At 48.2% G+C, this 22,432-nt stretch overlaps 1 protein-coding gene across 1 annotated transcript in view; it reads right to left on the bottom strand.

Moving 5' to 3' along the window:
- Window positions 1–22,432, bottom strand: part of IGSF21 (immunoglobin superfamily member 21) — a 174,228-nt gene that overhangs the window by 115,601 nt on the left and 36,195 nt on the right. Inside the window, exon 2 of the mRNA XM_055001645.1 lies at window positions 363–475. Coding sequence (XP_054857620.1) covers window positions 363–475 — 113 coding nt within the window. The remainder of the gene's footprint in view (window positions 1–362; window positions 476–22,432) is intronic.

Here is a 22,432-nt window from a genome sequence, read left to right as displayed (position 1 = left end):
GGTTTTGAGATAAATAGACCTCCGGCTCTCGCCACTGTCCAGGTGACCTGGAACTAAATGGTGTTTGACACAGTTTGCTAATACAATCTAGAGTCTGGGCGGGAGGGTTGGTGCCAGATAATTCAGTCTCTCCATTGTGCACAGAGATGCTGGAATTTTGACCCATCGGATAAACAGAGAAATGATGGAAAGAGTTTTTTTTAAAACCCGGAGATTCGTGAAAAGGGAGGCTCAGACTTTCCGTTGGGGGGGGGGGTCTGCAACTTCCTTTGAATATCCCTTTGGCTAAGTTCTCACAACGTGCACCAAACAGTGCGGCAGGAACTCAGGCGCAACAGAAGCAATTGACGTCACACACTTACCCGGTACCAGACTATCTCCCGCATCCTGCCGTCTGTCTTGAAGTTACATTTCAAAGTCACGGCGTCCCCGACCACCACCGGTGGAAGCGGCTCGATGCTGACAGTCAAGTAACCTGGAGGGACAAGATAGGAACAAGTTCAATTGCTGAATTGGACTCAGGGTCCGTCTCACAGCCAGATTCCTCCTCGCTTAGAGAATACTGTAAGGGAGCAAGGGCAGAGAAATTCCTGGAGATATGAGGGTGGAGCCTGGGGAGGCAAGGGACCTCAGCAGAAACAATGCTGCCAAAATGTCCACCTTCCAAAGCAGCCATTTTCTCTAGGAGAACTAATCTCTTTATTCTGTCATTCTTGGGGATCTCCAGACCCCACCTAATTAACAACTATTTTCATTTTATTCTTCACTTTGTTTTCTGGAACAAAATTATCTGTGGCAACTAGGTATCAGGTAAGGGGTGACTCGTTTTGTCCTGTGCTAGGGACACAGAACAGAGGAACTGAGCTGGAAGGAACCCCCAAGGGTCATCTAGTCCAATAATGTAGGAAATTCACAGCTAACTCCCTGCCTCACCTCCCCCAGTCACCCCTGTCTAGAGGAAAGCAAAAAACCTCCAGGATCCACAGGCAATCTTCCTGAACCCAAAGATAGGCACTTTAGGACTCTGGGCCAAGCTACAAGTGACAAATGACACTTGAACGGCAAGTGGATTGAGTGGAGTGCAAGTGAACAGGGAGAAATACACTTGCCGTTCAAGTGTCATTCGTCACTTGTAGCTTCGCCCTCAGTGTAGAGCCCCTAATTTGCATGCAGAAAGTCCCAGATTCGATCCTTGGCATTGCCAACTCAAGGGTCTCAGAAAGCGGGCAAGGCTTCTTTCAGTCTCGGACCCTGGCAGTCAGAGGAGACAAGACTGGGCCAGAGGAACCAAGACTGGGCTCCATAGATAGCTTTGCACACAGAAGCGCTCAGGTTCTATCCCTGCCATCTCCCAGCGGGGATGGCCTTTGGGTCCGTGACTCAGGAGAGTTCTGGCCAATCAGAGGAGACTACACCGGGCAAGATGAACCCAGGGACCTGATATAGCAGAAGACAGATTCACACAGACGGTTGACAGCCAAGCTCCTCCCTGGGATAAAAATACGGCACCCAGCAGTCAACAGATCATTGGGATTAGAAACAATATCTGCAGGCAAGAAGTGGAAGAAAAGCACTTGTTTGGCAACTGCCCCAGGCAGCCCCTACAAAAGGTTCACCCACTATGAGTGGAGCTGACCAGATGGAAAGGGACCACTGGAGAAAAGAACATTTGGGGAGGGGGCACTTGAGGGGGAAAGAGACTGGAGATGCCACTGAAGAGGAACGATTCCCCGCTTCTGCTTTTACAAATTTAAACTGTTGCAGGCGGAACATTTCTCATTAATGGTGCAAAAGATTCCGTTTCAAAGGATATTATAACATCCAAATGGAGCAGTCGGCTTACTAGAACTCATGTCAAAAATCATATTTTGTCCAGTCTTCCAGAAAGAGCAGAAGAAACTGCAGAGAGAGGTCGTTTTCAGTGCGGAACAGCATCCAGGTATGATCCCCAAAAGCTATTCTCAAAGTCAGGGTTCAGCTCTGAGGTAGGATAAAAGTTAACCTCTGAGGATGCACGGAATGCCTTTTTGCTCACACCACTGAGTAACCCAAAGCAAATGACTGTCTATTGCTATGTAAAATACAAAGCAGCAGTCAGGATGTCACCGGCCATACTCTGCAAGGTCCTGTGTACTGTCGGACTCTGACGCTAGTGGCTGAAGCTGTCCTCTGGCTGGAACGTGAAAGTCTGCAAGGGAGGGGGCCGCTCTGCGGTTATCTGTGTGTTTTCTCTTTAGCCCGGGAAGCCCGAGAAACGGTGCCTGGGGGCCTTGAAGTTTCCAACACATCATCTCTGCTTTGTCCTGTTGATCATCTCTTGCACTTAACTGTTTCCTGAAGTGGGTGGGGACTCTGGGGATGAGGCTGTGCTTAGAGTCCTATATATGTTACGTGCTTGTAAAGAAACTTCATTCCTGGCAAGGAATGCTAGTAGCTGATGAGTAAAGTGCTTTAACTTATGCAGTTGCTGGACTCATGCAGTGACGTCTTTGGCATCCTCACAGCAGCTACTAGTTTTGTTTCTTCCCTGCTTGCCCGTAAAATGTGGCTCAGAATTTTCAAATCTCCTCCAAAGAGTCTGGGGGTAGGGGTGGCACGTTACATGGGCCAATCCCAGTTTGGCCTCCCAAGAAGTCTAAGGGTGAAAGTCTAGAACCACTAGATCAGGTGCGGTCGCCTGCAGCCCCTAACCAGACGCCCCCAGAAGTCCACAAACGGGACACAGAGGCTGAGGCCTCCACCTGCTGCCGCCCTCCACAAGTCAGTGTACTGAGGTCGACAGCCTCTAGCCCCAGAGATTCCATTTAGCCATCCAAGCTACAAGAATTGGGTGGGCCATTCGTCTTCCATGAGTTTCTCTAAAGTCAGCTCTGTTGACGACCATCCAACTGGATGGCCACTGCCAGGTTCTGGCTGAGGAAGAATGACTGGCCGAACACCACCTCCGGGGCATCCTGTCCAACTTGAATCTGGACTCCCGGCTCAAGACGATCACACACCACCCACCCCTCCAGACAGGCTGGGGGGGGCATTTTTTTAAGGTTCAAAAAAACCTCTCCATCATGCCAGCCCAGTTCAAAAGTCTTTGAAGACTCCATGAGATGTGTAAGAAAGGGAAGGAAAAGACAGATGGCTTTTAAAAAAAAAACAGATTTGACCCTCCCCGCCAATCCACGGTTCTCTCTTTGCGCCACAGTGCTGGACAGCCGCTGAATCCTCCATTAACACGACGCTTCATTACTTTGGACGGCTCCATCCGTCTCCCTCCCCTCTCTCAGCAAGAACTTTATGCCTCGCCTATTAAGATACATTTAACAAAATAACTGGCAATATTTAAGAATTAGACATGGCCACACAGGGAGATTATTGCCGAAGATCCATCCCTGTCAGGAGCGTAAGAAACTGCACAAAAGTCTTCTCACTGAGGCGTCGTCAAAGCAGTGCCCGTGCTGGTCTGGCAGGAGCAGGAGTCCCAGGGCCAGAAGAGGGGTCTCAGCTATCTCAACCCTGCTCATCTGGCCCCAGAGCCCACATTTTTCGCTTGCTTCTCCCCCGTGCAAAATAGGCCCATGATTCTGGATGTCCTTGATAGAATTTCTCCCATATATCACAGGCATTTTTCAAAATGATTTGTGCATGAATTAAATATTAGCAGTGCTAAATTTGCCAAATCTAGGAGAGTACACACCAATTTCTCTAAACTCCAAATCAGGTTGGTTCATACCGTTGCTTTTAGGAGATCCTCCTAGACCATTATATTGACAAAAATTAGCCAATTAACAGTGCAGTCCTAAGAACACTTTCCTGAGAGTAAGCCCCATTGAATAGGCTTGATTAGGATACTGAGTAGATATGTTTAGGATTGCTGTCTGTTTCTAAACAGATGTTCTGAGACCTGAATTTTATTCTCGATTTGCTGGCCATTTTTAATTCTAAGATGTGTGCATTAATCTTTACTGATTTAAGAATGTTTGCTTCACATTTTTAGCTATTTTATTTTAAGCTCCTTTGTAGGGTTGCCGATTCCAGGTTGGGAAATTCCTGGAGATTTGGGGAGTGGAGCCTAGAGAGGGTGGGGATCAGGGAAGGTCAGGAGCTCAGTGGTGTATAATGCCACAGAGCCCACCCTCCAAAGCTTCCATTTTCTCCAGGGTCATAGATCCAGAGGAGTTAGCCGTGCTAGTCTGTAGTTGCAAAATAGCAAAGAGTCCAGTAGCACCTTTAAGACTAACCAACTTTATTGTAGCATAAGCTTTTGAGAGCCACAAATGTGCAAATGTACCTGTGGTCCTTGAAAGCTTATGCTACAAGAAAGTTGGTTAGTCTTAAAGGTGCCACTGGACTCTTTGCTATTTTCTCCAGGGGATCTGATCTCTGTGGCCTGGAGATCAGTTGTAATTCCAGGAGCTCTCCAGCCACCACCCGGAGGTTGGCAACTCTACGTCTTTGAGGGGCTTTATGATGAGAAAGCGGTTTATAAACTTAAATGTCTCTCTTTTAATAGAGATGTAAAAATATGGACTAGAAATATCTAAATTTGTCCTCAGAAATGTAAATCAAAGACATGTTTCAAAAGCTGAAGACTGCTTTGGCGAGGCAGACCTGGGTGGGGGGACACAGGAGAGGTGGCAGAAGTTTAAAAATCTAAAGCCCCCCCCCCCCGTGTAGAAACACGACATGGAATGCCGGGGGCCCGAGCTGCCAGAGTGCCTTTGACAGCCGTGGAGAAGCACCTGGAGGGAAATGCATTATGGATGGTGGAGGCCGCAGTCCTGCTGCCTCCCCAGTTTCTCCCAGCCTGCTACGGAGCTTGCAATGGCTGGCTGAGAGCACAAGGCAGAGGGAGGGCACAGCGGGGGCGCAGCTTTTCTTCAGTGTGGGTGAGGGTCTTCAGCTCTCTCTGCCTGTGGGAAGCCAAGGAGGGGCTCTGCGTGAAGCTCAACAGGGATTCTGGCTTCTCCCTCTCCAGTGTCTGTCTCTCCCCCTGCCGGCTTCAGGCCCGCTTCTGCGCTGCTTCGGCCTTCCCTCCTCCAAAGCTCTTGGGCCAGGTTCAGGCTCCTCTCATTCCCATTCTACTCGGGTTGCCGACTCCACATTGGGAAAAGGGATGGGGAGGGAGCACAGACTGGACTATTGCTGTAAATATTGAGGGACCATCAACTTCACTGCTGTTCCTCTAAGTATGATCCCACTGAGCATTTCCTATGTTGTTTAGTACGTTGGTCGTGGAATTGCTCATGCTCCGTTTCAGCATTTCTTCAGCTCTGTATTGGATTTCTGCTGGTTTTTAAATATTTGCAAATGTACCTGTATATATATCCCATTACGTGATTTATTGAAATATTCGTCTTGAATCTCAAGTGATAAAGGTGACTATAAATAACATAAATAAATACAATAATAAATAAATTCCTGGAGATTTGGGGGTGGAGCATGGGGAAGGATTTCAGCTGAGTATAATGCCATAGAATCCACTTACGAAGCTGCCATTTCCTTCAGAGGGATTGATTTCTGTGGCCTGGAGACCAGTTGGAATGCTACGAAATCTCCAGGGCCCATCTGGAGGTTGGCAACCCAAAATTCTACCCTCACAGCAACCCTGTGAGGTAGGCAAGGCCAGCGCTGGGGTGATTGGTCCAATGGCACCCGGGGGCTTCATGGCCAGCCAGGATTTCAACGCAGCCCTAACTTGTCACTCTGACCTCAACACCTGTTCTCTTTCCTCCCACCCTTGACTGCCATGAGAGTGACACCGTATGACAGTAAGCCTCAGATAGTTTGGGGCTGTCAGCCTTTGTCCTCTGGGTTTTGTCAAAGACAGAAGTCGTGTCAAGGGCACTTTGCTCTTTCTTTCCTACATCCTGTCACCCATCCTTCGAGACCACCACAACTCAAAGATCCACCTGGCTGGTGCACCATCTGTATAGTTACTCATATATCACTCCAAAGCAAAGAGGAAGATTCAACTCTCATAAAGCAGCAGAGGGAAAGTGCGCACCAAATACATATTCCCTCCACAAAGACATCTAACTGGCATATGCCCCGGAGCTTCAGCACTGGAAAGCGCTGGTGTCAGGGTGTGTGTGTGTTGTGGTTCAGAGGCCAGCATGCAGAATCCCCCAAAATCCCACCCCTGCCACCTCCATCTGGGTACAGGGCCTCACGATGCAGGTACCTTCTTCTGCCCAAGATCCAGGAAGGATGGTGCCAACTGGAGGATCAGCGGCCTTCACAGGCTGTAAGGTGGAAGAAGTGCAAAAACTGCACATGCAGGAAATTAGGATGGGAAGGGGACTGATGCTCCCGGCGTCTTCCAGCACGGAAAGGAGCTAATGAAACCACACCCCATTCGCTGCGTTGGAGAGGAGGCAGGGGCAGCCTCTCTCTGGGAGCAGGCCAAGACTGCCAAATCCGTTCTAAACACCCACAGTCCACCCACATGCTTGGGGGAGTGGAGCAACCTACGCCCTTTTTCTGCCAAAGTTTCCTAAAATGGGACGGAGTGTTTGTGCTCCTTCCTAATGCTAAGCAGACTGAAAATGTGAGAGCAGAGGAAAGAGTGGTTAAAACCTGCTCCCTAGGAACATCCGTCTGCACGGTTCCATCTAAGGCATCCTGGCCCCAGACCCTCTCTGGTAACCCCGTCATCAGTTTGAAAGGTAAATTGCACCTTTCGTCTCCATAACCCACGATGGAGCCTCAACAGCGCTTATTTCCAAGAGCTTCCTCTTCACATCCAATTTCATCTCTGCGCCAAGGAAATGACACTGGAGCAAGCAACAGAGGCGTTATTTGAGAAATGCAAATAATTTCTTAAATGGAACTGTCACACAGAGAAGTAAAAAGCTGCTCAGCCCAGCAAGGGGCGGGACAGGCAGGCAAGCCGCAGGAGAAGGGGAAGCCAGGGGCACCTGCTGAAGGCGGATTGGCTGGGCCCAAGGGTCTCCTGTTGCCGGAGTCTCAACCCTGGGATCTTGAATGAGTGGCACTGCAGCTCGCACGACCCTTGCTCTACAGCAATACACCTGCTAGGCACACCTGTGTGGTGGCACTTCAGCATCTGAGCCAGCCAACCACAGCAGAGCCTCAAGATTCTTAGCTAAGTTCTGTACCGGACACGAGGTATGTTGCATACACCACCAGTGAGTGGTGGGCACAGGAGGAATAGATCCCTACTGGGGCTTGGAAACCATAGGAATGTTGACAGGGAGCGTTTAACCTAATCTCATGCCGCTGAGCACTGAATCCCATCCACGCCAACAAGGCCAACGCAATCCTGGAGTTTTCCAAAGAAGGTGAGATTTCACAATAGCCTTTGCACCTTTGACATGGTCAGGAAATGCACCTCTTCTGCTCCGGTCTTGATGTTACACCTCTGCATGGAGCTCTGGCTGACTGCAACAGAAGCAACAGGCAGCCATTGTTTCTCTCTCTTCCTCAGCTGAGAGAGCTCCAAAATGCCCCAGGCAGGTCTGGAGTCTATCACTGGATCAGCTACAGGACAAGAGAAATTCTGGCAGACACAGACGTCCTTCCTTGCTGTTCCCTCCTTTCCCTTTCAAAAAACCCTCAGAAAATAGTTCCCTCCTCATCTAAAATGTGGATTTTAAATTTATTTATTTATGTCATTTATAGTCCGCCTTTCTCATTGAGACCCAAGGCAGATTACACAATGTGGGATTAGTCCAGACAATATCAGGAACATTTCCATAAACCATGCCATAGGGCAAATAGATACAAGTTCACAAAGACACAGCATTAGCAGGAATCCAATACGACATCGTGGTGAAATCTATGGTTCCTAACTCATCAGTGGATCATCTGAGATCCCCTCCCTACAATACAGCCCTCCTACCTGAGTAAAAAGCCTTTTTGAATAATTTGGTTTTGCACCGTTTGCAGAAAGCCAGGAGGGTGGGGGCTCTCCTGACCTCCTCTGGCAGGCCGTTCCACATTTCACAGGATGGGGACCACAGATGTCATTCAGGCAGCATAACGAAGCACAGGTGACTATTATGGGAAACCTCTGTGATTCAACGACATGCTGGAGGAAGGTGTTTGTTGCATTCAAACCTGATCTAGTACAGGCATATTATTCTGTTCCGGAAAGCAAACATTGGTTTCATGGTGTTCCTTTATCAGCAAACACCCTTTTTTAACCAGCAGGGTGTCTGGGCTTTTCTCTGGCGGAGTGGGATGGAACTGGATCCTCCAGCACCAGGGAACAGTAACTAGCATCTATTTCTAAGAATTATTTATGGTGCACATTTGCTGGGCAGCAACCCTGAGCAAAATCTAATGGAGGAGGTTCTCCAGACGCAGCTACACATCCACATTCTGAGACGGGAAATCCATGGAATCCTCTTGCATTTCATCTGCAGAGCTGCCTGATGGATCTCATGGAATACGGCATCTATGAGGCAGTCAACGGGGAACACACAGCACTGGGACTGGCATGGACTGATGTCCTCATTGGGCCAGGCTGGAATCGAGAGATCTCTGTTTAAGGTGCACCACATGGATTTGGCCCTTCCTGGACTTGCTACAGAAGGGCCAGTTTCTTGGCTCAGAACATTCAGCTCGGAACCGTTGGCAGTCCAGCACCCAGCTGGGCAGAATTCAAGGGCAGTCCAGTTTATGCATTAACCATACAACTTCCCGAGGACATCCATCCACCATGCCGCTCTCTTCCGAGGATTCAAACCACTGCCTCTTCTCTACTCCTCAGGTTTGTTCCCCACCCTTTTCCTTCAGTACTTTCCTCCAGCAAAGACCCACTTCAATCGCTCTCTTTGCCTGCTTCTCCCCGGCTCCCCAACTGCCATGAGATTTGGTCATGGATTCTTTGGGGGAAGGAGGATAGGCCCATAAATTTTGCCTCCACTATTCCTCTGGCTAAGGAAATACCAACAGGGGATGGATATCACTATTTCATTGACTAAATGGACCTTGGTGTGACCCAAAACGCACTCCTTGTGTTGTATCTGTGCCTATTTGCCACGGTAGCTAAGCAGAACCTCCTTGCTCAGAGGCAGTATACCTCAGAACACCTGACCACAGAAGGCAAATGGGGCAGCCACCCTCACCTGCCAAGTCAGCCTGTGGCTCCTGGAACCTGGACAGACTAGTCCAGTCAAGGGAGTCTTAGATATTTTAAAAGCTTTTCAGCCTCCAAATTCAACTAAAATCCATTTAGTTGAAGATTTAGTCTGCTCCTGCAAGACAAGATGTCTGCTCCTACGATCCCTTTCTTTATCCCCAAGTCTCTGGGTTAAGACCCTATCACATCCGCCCAGTGCATGGCTGGCATTCAAGAAGCACCCTATAGTAAAAAAATAAAAATAAAAAGCAGCAGGGGAAATATCTATTTTGTGCTTCAGAGATAACAGACAGACCCATGTACACATACAGATAGCGGCCAACTTACAAACCTCAATAATCAGAGTTTTTATCTGCCTCTGATAAACCGGTGGAATTGGAATACGAGGATTCACCCAGCACAGGAGCTCCCAAACGAAACAGCCCAAATGCAGGAGTCTTATCTGACAGGGCAGAGAGGCGCTGAAAGCCAAGCGGTGCTGACATTTGCAATTTCAAACGCGCCTTGCGTGTTTGTTAACAAAACGTTGGGATCCGACCTGGTGAGGGCTCCCTGGGCTGTTTTTGTTATTGGTGTGCAGATAAACAGCAGCGACTGGAAAAAGGAAGAATGCAGCCGAGGTGAAATGCCAGTTTGGCAAAAAAAGATAACACGCTGATTGAGTTTCTCACTCAAATGCTAAAGGAAAAAAAATGTTTCCAACTCTGAGGAGCTGAGATTGGGATCCTAACAGTGTCAGGTAAACCTTGGGAGTTATAATAGATTCTACAAGGAGGACCCAAACAAAAGTGTTCAGTTTCTTGGAACATTTGCAGTAGCCCATGGAAGTCCCTGCCTTGATCATTGCAGGTGGTGGATCCAAAAACATTTGTGCCCGCCCCCTACAAAGCAGGGGACAGAAGGGAGAATCACAGCAGAACATCAGAGTTGCCAACTCTGTGCTGGGACATTCCTGGAGATCTGGTGGTGGAACCTGGGGAGGGTGGAATGTGGGAAAGGGAGGGAGCTCTGTGGAGAGGCTATGCCATAGGTGCAATCTGTCTTGAAGCCATTTTACAACAGCCAGCTTTCTCGGATCGGTACCACACCTGTCCCATGATAAGCTGAAATGCCTCTTTGGCTTCTTGTATTAACTAAATACTGAATTTGTTTGTGACTGTTCTGAAGAAAATATCTTTGAAACAGGACAAACACTCTGGAATTACCCGTCTGTAGTTACAATTGAGAAGAGGTCCAAGGACCAGCCTGGAATTTTGGACTCTTTAGTCCATTTGTGACTCTTGATGAATTCTTTGCTGTTATATGAATTGCTTTAAAGAATATTCTGAATTACTGTGACTCCCATTACGGCTACGGGAAATGAATGGGACATATATTGTTAGTATCATATCAAATGGTAAGAAACCACTCTCTGAATGTACGTTGATTATTTATTCAGTATTCCTTGAAATATAAATGGGCACTGGTACTTTTGGTTATACCTTAATCAAGCACATAGGATCACGCCTTGTGTTTATACACTTCAAACATTGAAGATTCTCTAATGGTACATTGAAGCAGTTTTACAATGGCCAGCTTTCTCGGATTGGTGCTGTGCCAGTTTGTTCTCTGATTTTGGTACAACACATGTGTGTATATGATATGGTGCTTATGTTTATAATTATTAAATATAGCTATATTTGTTGCTGAATAACAGTTCCTTTGAGATACAATCTAGATAATCACTCTGGTCTTAGTTAGTTTCCATGGCTTTTTCTTTTGGTTTCCACCTGGGGAGCTGATATCTGCAGTCTGGAGACCAGTTGTAATTCTGGGAGAACTCTTGAGCCCTCCTGGAGGTTGGCAACCCTATCAGGAGTGTCCTGATGGAGCAATCTAGTCCAGATCCCCAGCAGGGGATCTCCTGAGCGGTGAGGGAAGATTTTTTAAAAAATAGCTATTGGGCAGATGACATGACATCATGCCTCTCTAGGGATTTCTGGAAACTCTATAGTAAAGCCATAGAGCTTCTGGTGATCCCTAAAGAAGATTGATGTCACTTCCAGGTATTTCCTGGAAATGATGTCATTTCCGGTCCAACCTTATTCACACAGCCTCCCTAGACAGCCAACAAACAGAGCACAGAAGCCCTGGCCTTCTCCTGATGCCATTTCCTGGCAATTGGAAACAATTTGAACCCCCCACCTCAAGATCCTCCTACCTGAGGATTCTGTAAACTGTCAAAGGCCTGAGCAGCCTAAGTTTCCTTTCCCAACTGATTCTCAGTCGTTCTCAGCACCCCATTTCTTGGAGCATGCTCCATCCCAATGAGGCCACTTCTTCTTTTAGATAATCTACAAGTCCATATTTTTCTGCATATTTGAAGAGTCCCCCAATTCTGCATATTTTAGGGTAGCCTGGTTTTGCTGCTTTCAAGATTGGGAAGGGATTGACTCGTTATCATTAGACGGAGTGATTATAAATATACCCATTTCATATTTTTTTAATCAAGTATTACCATTGTGAGTCCTTTCTCCTACCCAATTTAATTGCTGGCATTCATGATTTGTTTGTTTCTTTGACACCATTTTATGTCATTTATATGCTATTTATAAATGTGTTAATTTTAAGAGGGAAAAAATTGGCACAAGGAAAAAGAAAATGGCTTGAAACTGAAGACTTGCATGTTCAGTTAACTCAAAATAAGTATGGGGATTCTTAGGTGGAACCTTCAGGGATGCTAAATTCAGTGGCATCCCCACTGTTCAGGGGGTCCTGAACTGTCATTCGTAGCCCTCATTCTCCGCTGTATTTTTCCTTGGTGAATTTAACACGCAGCCAAAGTCTCAGCCTTCAGCTTTGCTGTGGGATCCCTGATTGGCTAGGATCACCAAACCGACCGATCTTGGCGCACAGCTCTCCTTTTCAGTTGACTTTGGTCTCAATGGTTACAGCACACACCCATAACATCACCAGCACCACACCGGATGTCCCCACTCCTGTGACTAATGCAGGAAGGAGAAAGGAGCCGCAGCCAGGTAAAAGAACAGTACCAAAAAGACCAAAGAGAAAAGGCAAATGTTTTCGCTCAAAAATGTTAAAATGGGAGTATATTTGGCACACCTAGATGAATGCAGCACACCCTGAAAACAGTTTTTGCCAGGGCAGGCACTGATGTTATTCTTTTTTAAATGCACCCCCCCCCCTTTGTAACTTGCAGGTTTTTCTACAAACTAGGGACAAGGACATGTAAATACCATATTAAATGACAAATAAAAACCACAATACAGTCAAATCTAAAAATCAAGGAATGAAAAGCAGCGGACCAAAACCACGAACAAAATATAAACACTGAGGAGAGGAAACATCCACTCCTCCTTGCTTACAGGGCTAAGCTTCCAAATGCTACGCGGGAAGAGCGTCGTCTGTGGCCTCCTGCCAAACGGTGATGGAAATTTTATAGCTGTTCTGCCTCCCATGTCTGATGGGGTGCAAATCTTCTCCTCGACTCTTTTACTGGGGAGGGGGACAGATTGTGAGCTTAGAGGCCCACCGGGGGGACAGCTCTGGAAGGCAACGAAGCCTGGATGTGTGCCGCCAGCCATGTGCGCCTACTCACACGAGAAGCTTCGAGGGATGCCTTGGGAGGGTCTGTCCAATATTCTTCAAGAAAGCTCATCATTACGAGCCAATTCTGAACTGAGTCGAAGGCGCTCACCAGTCAGGATTAAGGTTGCCAGGCAGAACGGGGGGGGGGGGGACCCACTCTCAGCGCGGCGTGATGACATCACTTCTCGGTGTGACATCATCGTGCCCAGCGGCAGGCACGCTCCTGCCCCTATGAAGGGGTGATGACATCACACCTGGGAGTGGGGAGCACGCGCTCCGCGCTCCAGCCAAGGAGGTTTGTTGCTTCCTGGGCTCATTCCCGGGGCCTTTTACATTCGCCAGCCGGGTGAGTGGCAGTGGGGGGGCCAAGGCTGGCAGCTCTAGTCAGGACTGGCAAATGGTTGAGGGCATGGCATGTACCCACCAAGCCGCAGGGCCTCTCAGGTAGAAATTAGATATTACAGCTAGAGTTGCCAACCTTCAGGTGGAGCCTGGACATCTCCCCCAATTACAACTGATCTCCAGACCACAGAGATCGGTTTTCCAGAGAAAATGTCTGCTTTGGGGGGGGGGGTAAACTCTATAGCATTATACCCCGTTGAGGTTCCTCCCTCCCCAGGCTCCACCCTCCAATCTCCAGGAATTTCTGAACCCAGGGTTGGCAACCCTAATTACATCAAACTGTTTCCTCTTTGCCAATGAGGGCAGGCGGCAGATATTCTCCTCCTCACTTCCTTTTCCAAACAATGTAAATATATTTTTTCTAATCTCTCCAGCGGCTGATAGTTATCTGGCTTGGCGCAAGAGCGAAAGAGACTTTGTGTCAAACGCTGAAAAATGACTTCTCAAGCTGCCTGTCTCCCTTCTGAAAAGGAGGTGACGTGTGTGGAGCATACAAATTACTCTGTGTTCCAGAGCCCTCCATTCAGCTCGGCAGGAGGTGTGTGTTTGGACTACAAAGATTTTTTTCTACAGCCCATGCCAAGGTCACCTGCGCAAAAGACTCACATTACAGAGAAGCCAGGAGGGCACCGCGATGAATGGAGTCTCGGAACAGCTCTGGAGCAATCAGCTTGACTCTTGAACTGGGCACCCTCCTCCACCTAAACGCCGTCCACAATATCACAGGAGCAGGCAGGCAGCTCTTACGCTGCTGGTGTGGCAGCCGGCTCCAGAGTCTTTCCTGCAGTTTGGATGCAACGGCCCCCAAAAGGACAATATTGGATCAACCGGACTATTTATTTTATTTTTATTTATTTCAAATTTCTATTCCACCCTCCCCGCGAGCGGGCTCAGGACGGAGAACAACATATTAAAATACAATTAAAAAATTAATCTACATTAAAACATTAAAACAACAGTGTATTAATACACATTTAAAACAGGATGGTGGGCAGCCTTCACAGAGAGGGTTAAGATTTTATACACACACCCCTTTTTTTCTAGGCCGGTGGAGGCCCAGCCTCAGCCATATGCCTGTTGGAACAACTCTGTCTTGCAGGCCTGGAGAAAGGATAGTAGGTCCTGCCGGGCCCTGATTTCAGCAGACAGAGCGTTCCACCAAGTGAGAGCCAGGACCGAAAAGGCCCTGGCTCTAGTTGAGGCTAGGTGGGCCTCCTCGGGGCCAGGGATCACCAACAGCTGTTTGTCCCCTGAACAGAGTGTCCTCTGGGGAATATATGGGGAGAGATGGTCCCGAAGATACGCTGGTCTCAATCTGCACAGGGCCTTATAGGTCAATACCAGAATCTTGAACCTGATCTGGTACTCCACTGGCAACCAATGCAGCTCACATAAGAACGGTGTTATATGCGCCTTATTTGGCACTCTCATAATAACACGCGCCGCTGCATTTTGTACCAGCTGTAATCTCCGGGTCAGGCTCAAGGGCAGCCCTGCGTAGAGCGAGTTACAGTAATCTAGCCTAGAGATGACCGTTGCTTGGATCACTGTAGTCAAGTCACGGGTTGACAGGTAAGGGACACGTTGCCTGGTCTGCCGCAGGTGGAAAAAAGAGGACCTGACAACCACTGTGACCTGTGCCTCCATTTGCAGGGAGGCCTCCAAGATCACCCCCAGGCTCTTAACCCTTGGAACTGGCACTAACGGTGCCCCATCGAGGGCCGGGAGCCCGAGTCCCGAACCTAATCCCCTGTGGCTCAAGTACAGGACCTCCATCTTAGTCGGGTTCAGTTTCAGCCGACTCTGCTTCAACCAACCAGTCACGGCTGCAAAAACCGTGGCATAGCATCTGCAACATAAAGACGGTAGGAACACATATACACCTCCGTATCCAGGGGACTTGGCCGTCTAAGTGGACGCATACTGGGTCTTCCTACAAAGCTCAGTTCTTGAGTTAACAGCTTCAAAGTAGAGTGCCTCCACAACAAACCAATAAGCAGAAAGAGGGATAGCTGCACCCGGGGGAAAAAATCTTTGGATCACCCCAGATCATACAACTCAGCAGTGCAAAGAATGTCTCCTACCCCAAAATAAAATTCCCCCAATATTTGTGTTTTGCTTTATGAATAAGGAAATAGGAACAGCGAATACGGAACTGGGAACCAACTTCAGCTTCATTGGATGATCCCATGTTGGCATGTTCCCCCTCCTCTATGTCAAAAACTCCCTGCATATAAAGAGCCAGCAAAGCAAGCATGCAGAAGGGACAGAACCTGTCGCATGCCATCCGTTTTCCCACCCTGTCTTCTAACCAACCACCTCCGTCCCCTTCATGATGCACCAGGCCGCAGAACAAAGGGGGCCTCTGATTTAAATTCCAGAAATCAGCTACATCTGAAAGAGGAGGGGTCGTGCCGTTCCAAGGAACAAGGACGAAACACAAGTTCTTGGCACCAGAGGCGGCTTCTGGCACTTGCCTTCCGGATTCTCCCCCCCTCCTGCAGTCACTTATTTGCATGCTCAGATCTGCCCCCTCCCAGCGGGCCTGCGTTAGCTTTGTCAATAGGTGCAGAAGGCAGCTAGAAAACAAACACTTTGCACCTCTTCCTGCACTTACACACAGAGAGGTGTTTACACTCCACACGACAATCCAATTTTATTGATGCCACTGCACACACACACACACACACACACACACACACACACACACACACACAGTGAAGGAGAGTGTGAGAGGGAGGGGGCTTTTTATTTTGTTTTCTGCAAAAGCAACAGTGAGAGCCACACGGGAGCCTCAGTGCCTTCAAGTGCAGAGGGTGGAGCATCTGCCTCGGTTGCCCCTTTAGGTACGTCTGGGTAAGTCAACATCTCCTCCAAGCAGCAGCCCCCATTCAAACTGGAGACAATTTGATTTTCACAAACAGGATGTTCAAAAATGGTTCGCTGTGCTCATTTCCTCGTAAGTCAAGCATCCCAAACAATCACACAGATGATCTGGCTGCAGTTCAAAAGACTCTGCCCATTGAGCTGTTTTGTAGTTCTGCAGCTGGCAGCATTCAGCGTGATCGCCGGCGAGGTAGCCGCTCTTGGCTTGTGCTGGCCCAGGTCAGCAAGGGCAGGTCATGCATCACGTGAAGCCCGCTCCATTGTACATCTCTCCTGGCAGTTGGCAACGTTAAGCCTCATGGCTGGTGCTCAGAAGAACTCACAGGGCTGAACCCGGGCAGCAGGGCGAGACTGCTCCAAGGGTCTGCCATAGAAGACTCAATGGATGCCAACATGTTTGGTTTGGGGAGCCCTGCAGGCAAAGAGAGCAAGGCTGAAAAACTAGAGAGGCCAGCCAGGCTGCTCCCAACCACCAGCAGGCTCAACAGCACCCAGGAAACCCCTCCTTGGAAAGCTGAGGCTCTTTCTGGTGGGTTGGGCAATTGGTGGACGGCGGAAGGATTCAGGGACAGCCATGGGAAAGCACTGAGAGACGTGCCTGAGCAAAGCCACTGGAAGCAGAACTTAAGAGTTTTGCCCCTCCACCCAAGAATTCACCCCAATCTTTCGATCACTGTGACCGCACACTGTCTGGGAAACCCGGCTGCAAACTCAAGAACTGGCAGGAAGGAGGGGGCCAGTGGAGAAGTCTTTCATCTCCAAGCACAGGGTACTTTAGGGCTTACACACACGAATGGCCCTGGCCAAAGGAAGGCAACAGTTTATGATCTCACACCCTGCTAGGAGGGCCGAGACTCTGAAGAGACAACCAGTTAGAAAGTAATTTCTTCCTCATGAAACAGGAGGGGCTGAATGACCCCTGATACGGGAGATCTGTCCTGGGGAAGCCATACATTCTCTCGAAACAGAGAAGAATCTCTTTGGCATCTTGCTCCTGACAGCAGAGCACAAGCCATGAAGAACGAAACTTATCTAGGAACTCCATCTTGTCCACACGGCAAGGGACAATGGAGAGAAGTCGCAACCATGAAAACTAAGATAATGCTGAACTTGAACTGCTGAAACTTCTAGAAATATGAGCATGTCCTATTTAAACATTGCTTAGTACAAGTACTGAGTGTAAAGAAAGGGACTGCGTGCTTTCGCTTTTTCTTGGTACCGTTGCTCAGCCAGACCATATGTATTCTTTTTATTCAATTATTAAACTTCCTTATATTTTCACTGCTCTAAGCCTGATCTCTATTTGTTCTGAAGTTGGGTAACAGGGAGGGGCAATGGGTAAGCTTGCCACACCAAGAGCCTGAGAGCCTGAAATAGTGGAGTAGCGGTACATCATCACCACACTGGCTTGTGGGCGCAAAGAAGGTGGCGCGGCAATCCGGCAGGCCCTCTAATCAGCAATATGGGTACAGACAGCCAGGTGTAATTGGCTTAGTAGGAGATGCCCCCAGACTCACTGGGGGCAGAGGTTGCCACCCAGTTTGTTTCTGGCATCCCCAGGAGTGAGTGGAAGATGCAGTGACACCACACGAATAATAATAATAATAATAATAATAATAATAATAATAATAGATTTATATACCGCCCTTCAGGCGAACTTAATGCCCACTCAGAGCAGTTTACAAAGTATGTCATTATTATCCCCATAACAAAACACCCTGTGAGGTGGGTGGGGCTGAGAGAGCTCTAAGAGAGCCGTGACAGACCCAAGGTCACCCAGCTGGCTTCAAGCAGAGGAGGGGGGAATTAAACCCAGTTCTCCAGATTAGAGTCCCGTGCTCTTAACCACTACATCGAACTGGCTCTTAGGACAGCTATGGGGTCTGACCTCCTGGGGACCAACCCAAAGGAACGGGGGGGGGGGCCTTGGCAGTCCATTCCTTCACAGCCAGCTTCATACAAGTGAACTCTTTTTTTTTAATGTTTGAGGGTGGTGCTCACAAAGTGTGACTCAAGACGAGCAGCGTGGGCCCATCACTAGCGGAGGCAATGCACAGCTCCTCTTCCAGAATGCAAACCTGAATAGCAGGCAACACTCAGGGAGCCCATTTCCCTGAAAAGTTCTAATTAGCTTGCAATGGAAAACAAAATTCTGCACATCTGCAGAATCGAATATGCCATTAATTTAACCCTGTTTATAGCCGAACTTATGGACACGAAGTACGTCTCCAGCAGAATTAGGAAAATGTTCCCCAAGGGTGATTTTGAGGCCTTTGGAGACACCATTGGCAACTGTTGCTGAGCAGCTTCTCTTCAGTCAGGCAAATTCACGGATTGCTTGAGCTTCTACCCTCCGTCCCCCTGCCCCACTTCAGATTGTTGTGCAGATAATAATAACATGCTTTGTAAACCACTCTGAGTGGGTGTTAAGTTGTCCTGAAGGGTGGTATATAAATTGAGTGTTATTATTATTATCCATCCTTGTACATGCTCATTCTTCCACCTGTGGGTGAGTGTGGAGACGATGAATAGCCCCGCACTCTCCAGGGCTCGAAATAAACCCACAGCACAGTCTGTCCATGTGTAGAATAGCATCTCAGCCGGCCGGCCAATTTCATGCTCTGGAAGCAAGCTTGTCCCAAGCACCTGCTTAAGGGGCTCCAAATTTTATTTATTTTAACAATCAAATGACCCAATGACACAAATGGATCTAATACCACCCTCTATTTCCACCTGTGCCGCTGCAGCCAAAAATTTTGATGCTGCCAAAGAAATACCAAAACTGGTACCAGCTAAAGCATCAGAAGTGATTGCCAGCTAAGTCCAGAGATCTCTCCAAGAGGCCACCCGTACATGATCAAAAAAAGATGCGAGGTAACATTTTCAGTCACGCCCCATCCACAAAGGCACAATTGTCCCAACAGCCCAGTCCTTGGAATCTACCCAACAAAACAGGAGAGGGGAAAGCATCTGACCTAGCCATGAAAGAAAGCCCTTTGGTATTTAGGAATAGCCAACCCATAAAAATGGAGGGATACAAGGAATCTCAGTGCAGGAGCTGCAGGGGGCTCCGTCCTGACCAGCAACCCAGTTTCAAGTCAAGAAGGACGCGTTCTCACGGCACTGCATGCAGCCCCCGCCTCACCACTCACAAGTGGACCAGAGGCAGATTTGGGAGCCTCTTTTCTTTAGGGCTCATCCTGAGCACCAGGAATGCAGAGCCATGCTAAGCAGCATTACTCCGGTCTAAGCCTATTGAAATCAATGCATTGCGTGGTTTCCTTTTAGCCTGAAAATGCTAAAACTCATTTTAAGCTGCTTGATGTTTTGGCTCTGGCTGGGCTTTCCTTTAACCATTCCATGGCGCTTTACGTTTTTATTACTTTTTACTTTGTCAGCCACCTGAGACCGATTCCCTGGAGATGTGGCACAGCAACGTTCTAAATTAAATAAATAATGAATATGTAAAAGGGACTCGCAAATATGCCTCGTAAAATTATTTGAAAAAGCAGCCATGCTTTCCCCTCATAAACCTACGTGAGTCATTTGTAGCTTAAAAGGACAAAGTTTTCCCATCAGATCAGCCAGGGGGTGGTAGGCTTGTGGTAGCTGGAGATCTCCTGGAATTACGACTGATCTCCAGGAGACAGAGATAAGTTCCCGTGGAGAAAACAGCTGTTTTGGAAGGTGGACTCTACGTCCACCTCATTGAGGTCCCTTCCCTCCCCAAACTCTACCCTTCCTGGGCTCCACCCCCCAAATTTCCAGAAATTTCTTGACCCAGAGCTGGCAACCCTAGAGCAAGGCAATTCTCACTACAGGCAAGGATGGTGTAGCAGCCAGAGAAAGAGAGAAATCTCACTTCAAATCCTCAGTCACTCTTCCTTCCTACCTTACATGGATGTCATGAGGATAAAATGGTGTGGGGGAACCCTGGACTCCGGCCAGAGCACCTTGAAGATATGAGAGCCTGTTGAAGGAATCCCCCCCCCCACACACCCAAGGCCAGAGCAAATCCACCAAGTGTGAAAACGAGAGGAGAAAGTCGCCACGGCTCCAAGGGTTCAGATTTGGAAGGCCGGGAGGGGAGACAAGGGCCATGTATGGACTCTGGAAATGTCTCACCACCAGGCTGAGACCAAAATTATTTTGGCAATGTGACACCACGTATCTGTTGATGACATTCCAGTTCCTCTCCTTCTCCCTCACCCACCCTGCACCCCAGACACGTGCTTCATTTATAAGCCACATTTCTTTCTCTACAATGTCGAATCTAAAATGAAACCTTCTGATTAGATTACCAACTGGGAATTACAACTATTCTGATTAGATGGCAGCCCAGTGGAATATGAATGTTTTCTGATGGCAAACGAAGGTAATTCTGACGTCACTCAATCTGAACACACAGACACAGATAAATAAATTTGTTCTTTACACACTGGGAATACATTTTAAATCTGGAACAAAAAACAAGGAGAGTATGCAACTTGTTTTTCCTTTTGCAAAATCGTTGGGCATTAGATCGCCTAGATTTATCCCAATTTTTTTTACTGCCTGCTCTTCTAAACTTGGGGGCATCTCTGCCCTCTTAAGCAGCCGTAGGTGTTGGGCCTCAGACACAATCCAGCAAACAACAGAGGGGCCAGATTTCCCACAGAAGGTTCCAAGGCCTGTGGGATGAATTATCTTGGGCTGTAGGTATCCAGGTGTGCACAGCGCATGGGAGAGAATGCTGCCAAATTTCACAGCTATATGATTTTGATTCGTTGTCTCTTCTTCCTTGAGCACATTGAACCCGTGACTCTTTATTTCCATATATTTGCTATTTCTTTGTACCAAATTCTTCCCATTTAACATTATTTTTGCGTCAGTGGTACATAAACAACTGGAAGAAAACGAATGGGACATACCAGCCACAAAATGAGCAAAATGGAATGATGGTGGACAAGAATAAAAGAATTGAAAAAGGCCGGATTCATACATCCCTTGATGGAAGGGCACACAGTCTCCTGCTGGAAATCAAGCCACAGCCTCAAATTCCCCCAGGAAGCACCAAACTTTTGAGCCTGGACCCAGGGCCTGCCCACTGACAATGGATCCCAAGACCATTCTAGAAATAGCTCGGCGCAGCTTAAGAACATACCCGCATTGTGCAAGCAGGGAGGCGCACGGCGCAGCAAGGGATCACGTTGCACCCTCCTGGTCTCAGCTGCTGTGTCACCATCATCCATTCACCTGCCTCCTACGCTTCAGCACTTTTATCAGAACATGAGGGGGCAGAACCACACCGACAGCAAAGATGACAGAACCACAGTTTTGGTACGGGCGCCTATCGCCTGCAACAGGTCCTGCTTCTATGTGTACTTGCAACTTTGATTGACAACAAGAAAAAGAGGGTGCCAGTCACAACAGCATGGTTGGATGAGACATTGACAGATGAGCTGACAGGCCTGGGTCCCTGAAGCCCCATTTCGCGCCGTCTAAACAATTCCCCTAAAGCATTTTCAGCTCCATTTTACACGCAGACCGACTTGTATCACCAAAGCAGCATGTTAATCTAATATTAATATTTACCCTCTCACTCCTTCACTCGTTTCCACGCAACTCCGGAGCTGCCAGATGGCCTAGAGGACTCACTGTCAACAGGTGATGCAGCTAGCCAACAGGGGCCACCCTCAACCCAGCCAATTTTCACCTGGAGGCCAATTAAGCCAGAAGGCACCTTTGCTGACTAGAGTACTGGGGACCTAGCAGGGGCATCTGATTCCCTCTCTCCCAGAGCTAGAATTCTACAAAATTAATCGATCCAGGTTTGACAAATCTGAGACAGTATAGAACCTCCATGTATGGAGGCAGTATATCGCTGAATATCTGACTGGGGGAAAGGTCTTTATGACTTGCTATGAGAGCCAGTTTGGTGTAGTGGTTAAGAGCGGCAGGACTCTAATCTGGAGAGCCAGGTTTGATTCCCCACTCCTCCGCTTGAAGCCAGCTGGGTGACCTTGGGTCAGTCACAGCTCTCTCAGAGCTCTCTCAGCGCCACCCACCTCGTAGGGTGATTGTTGTGGGGATAATAATAACATAGTTTGTAAACTGCTCTGAGCGGGCGTTAAGTTGTCCCAAAGGGTGGTATATAAATTGAATGTTGTTGGTTGTTGTTGGGCTTCCTAAGGGGTGGCCTCTGGGGGCCACTTTTACAAACTGGATGATAGGCCCACCTTGGAACCCAACAAGGCTCGCTCACAGCCAGCAGACACAGCCAGTCCAGTGCATCCTGGGCAAATAGCGAGATCCAAAGTCATCCAAAGCCGGAGAAGAATTCAAAGTGATGTTCCGGGAGCAGCACGTTCACTTCAACCTCAGAATGACCTTCGTGCCACCAGGGAGCAGAGGGTGGGCATTTCACATCCCGTGCACTGACTTTTCTTTGAAGACGACGACCACGCAGCAGCAAGC

The sequence above is a fragment of the Eublepharis macularius genome, chromosome 17 (genome assembly GCF_028583425.1).
Source record: "Eublepharis macularius isolate TG4126 chromosome 17, MPM_Emac_v1.0, whole genome shotgun sequence".
Lineage (NCBI taxonomy): Eukaryota > Metazoa > Chordata > Lepidosauria > Squamata > Eublepharidae > Eublepharis > Eublepharis macularius.
The sequence above is the reverse complement of the archived record's forward strand: the minus strand, read 5'-3'. Positions and strand labels throughout refer to the sequence as shown.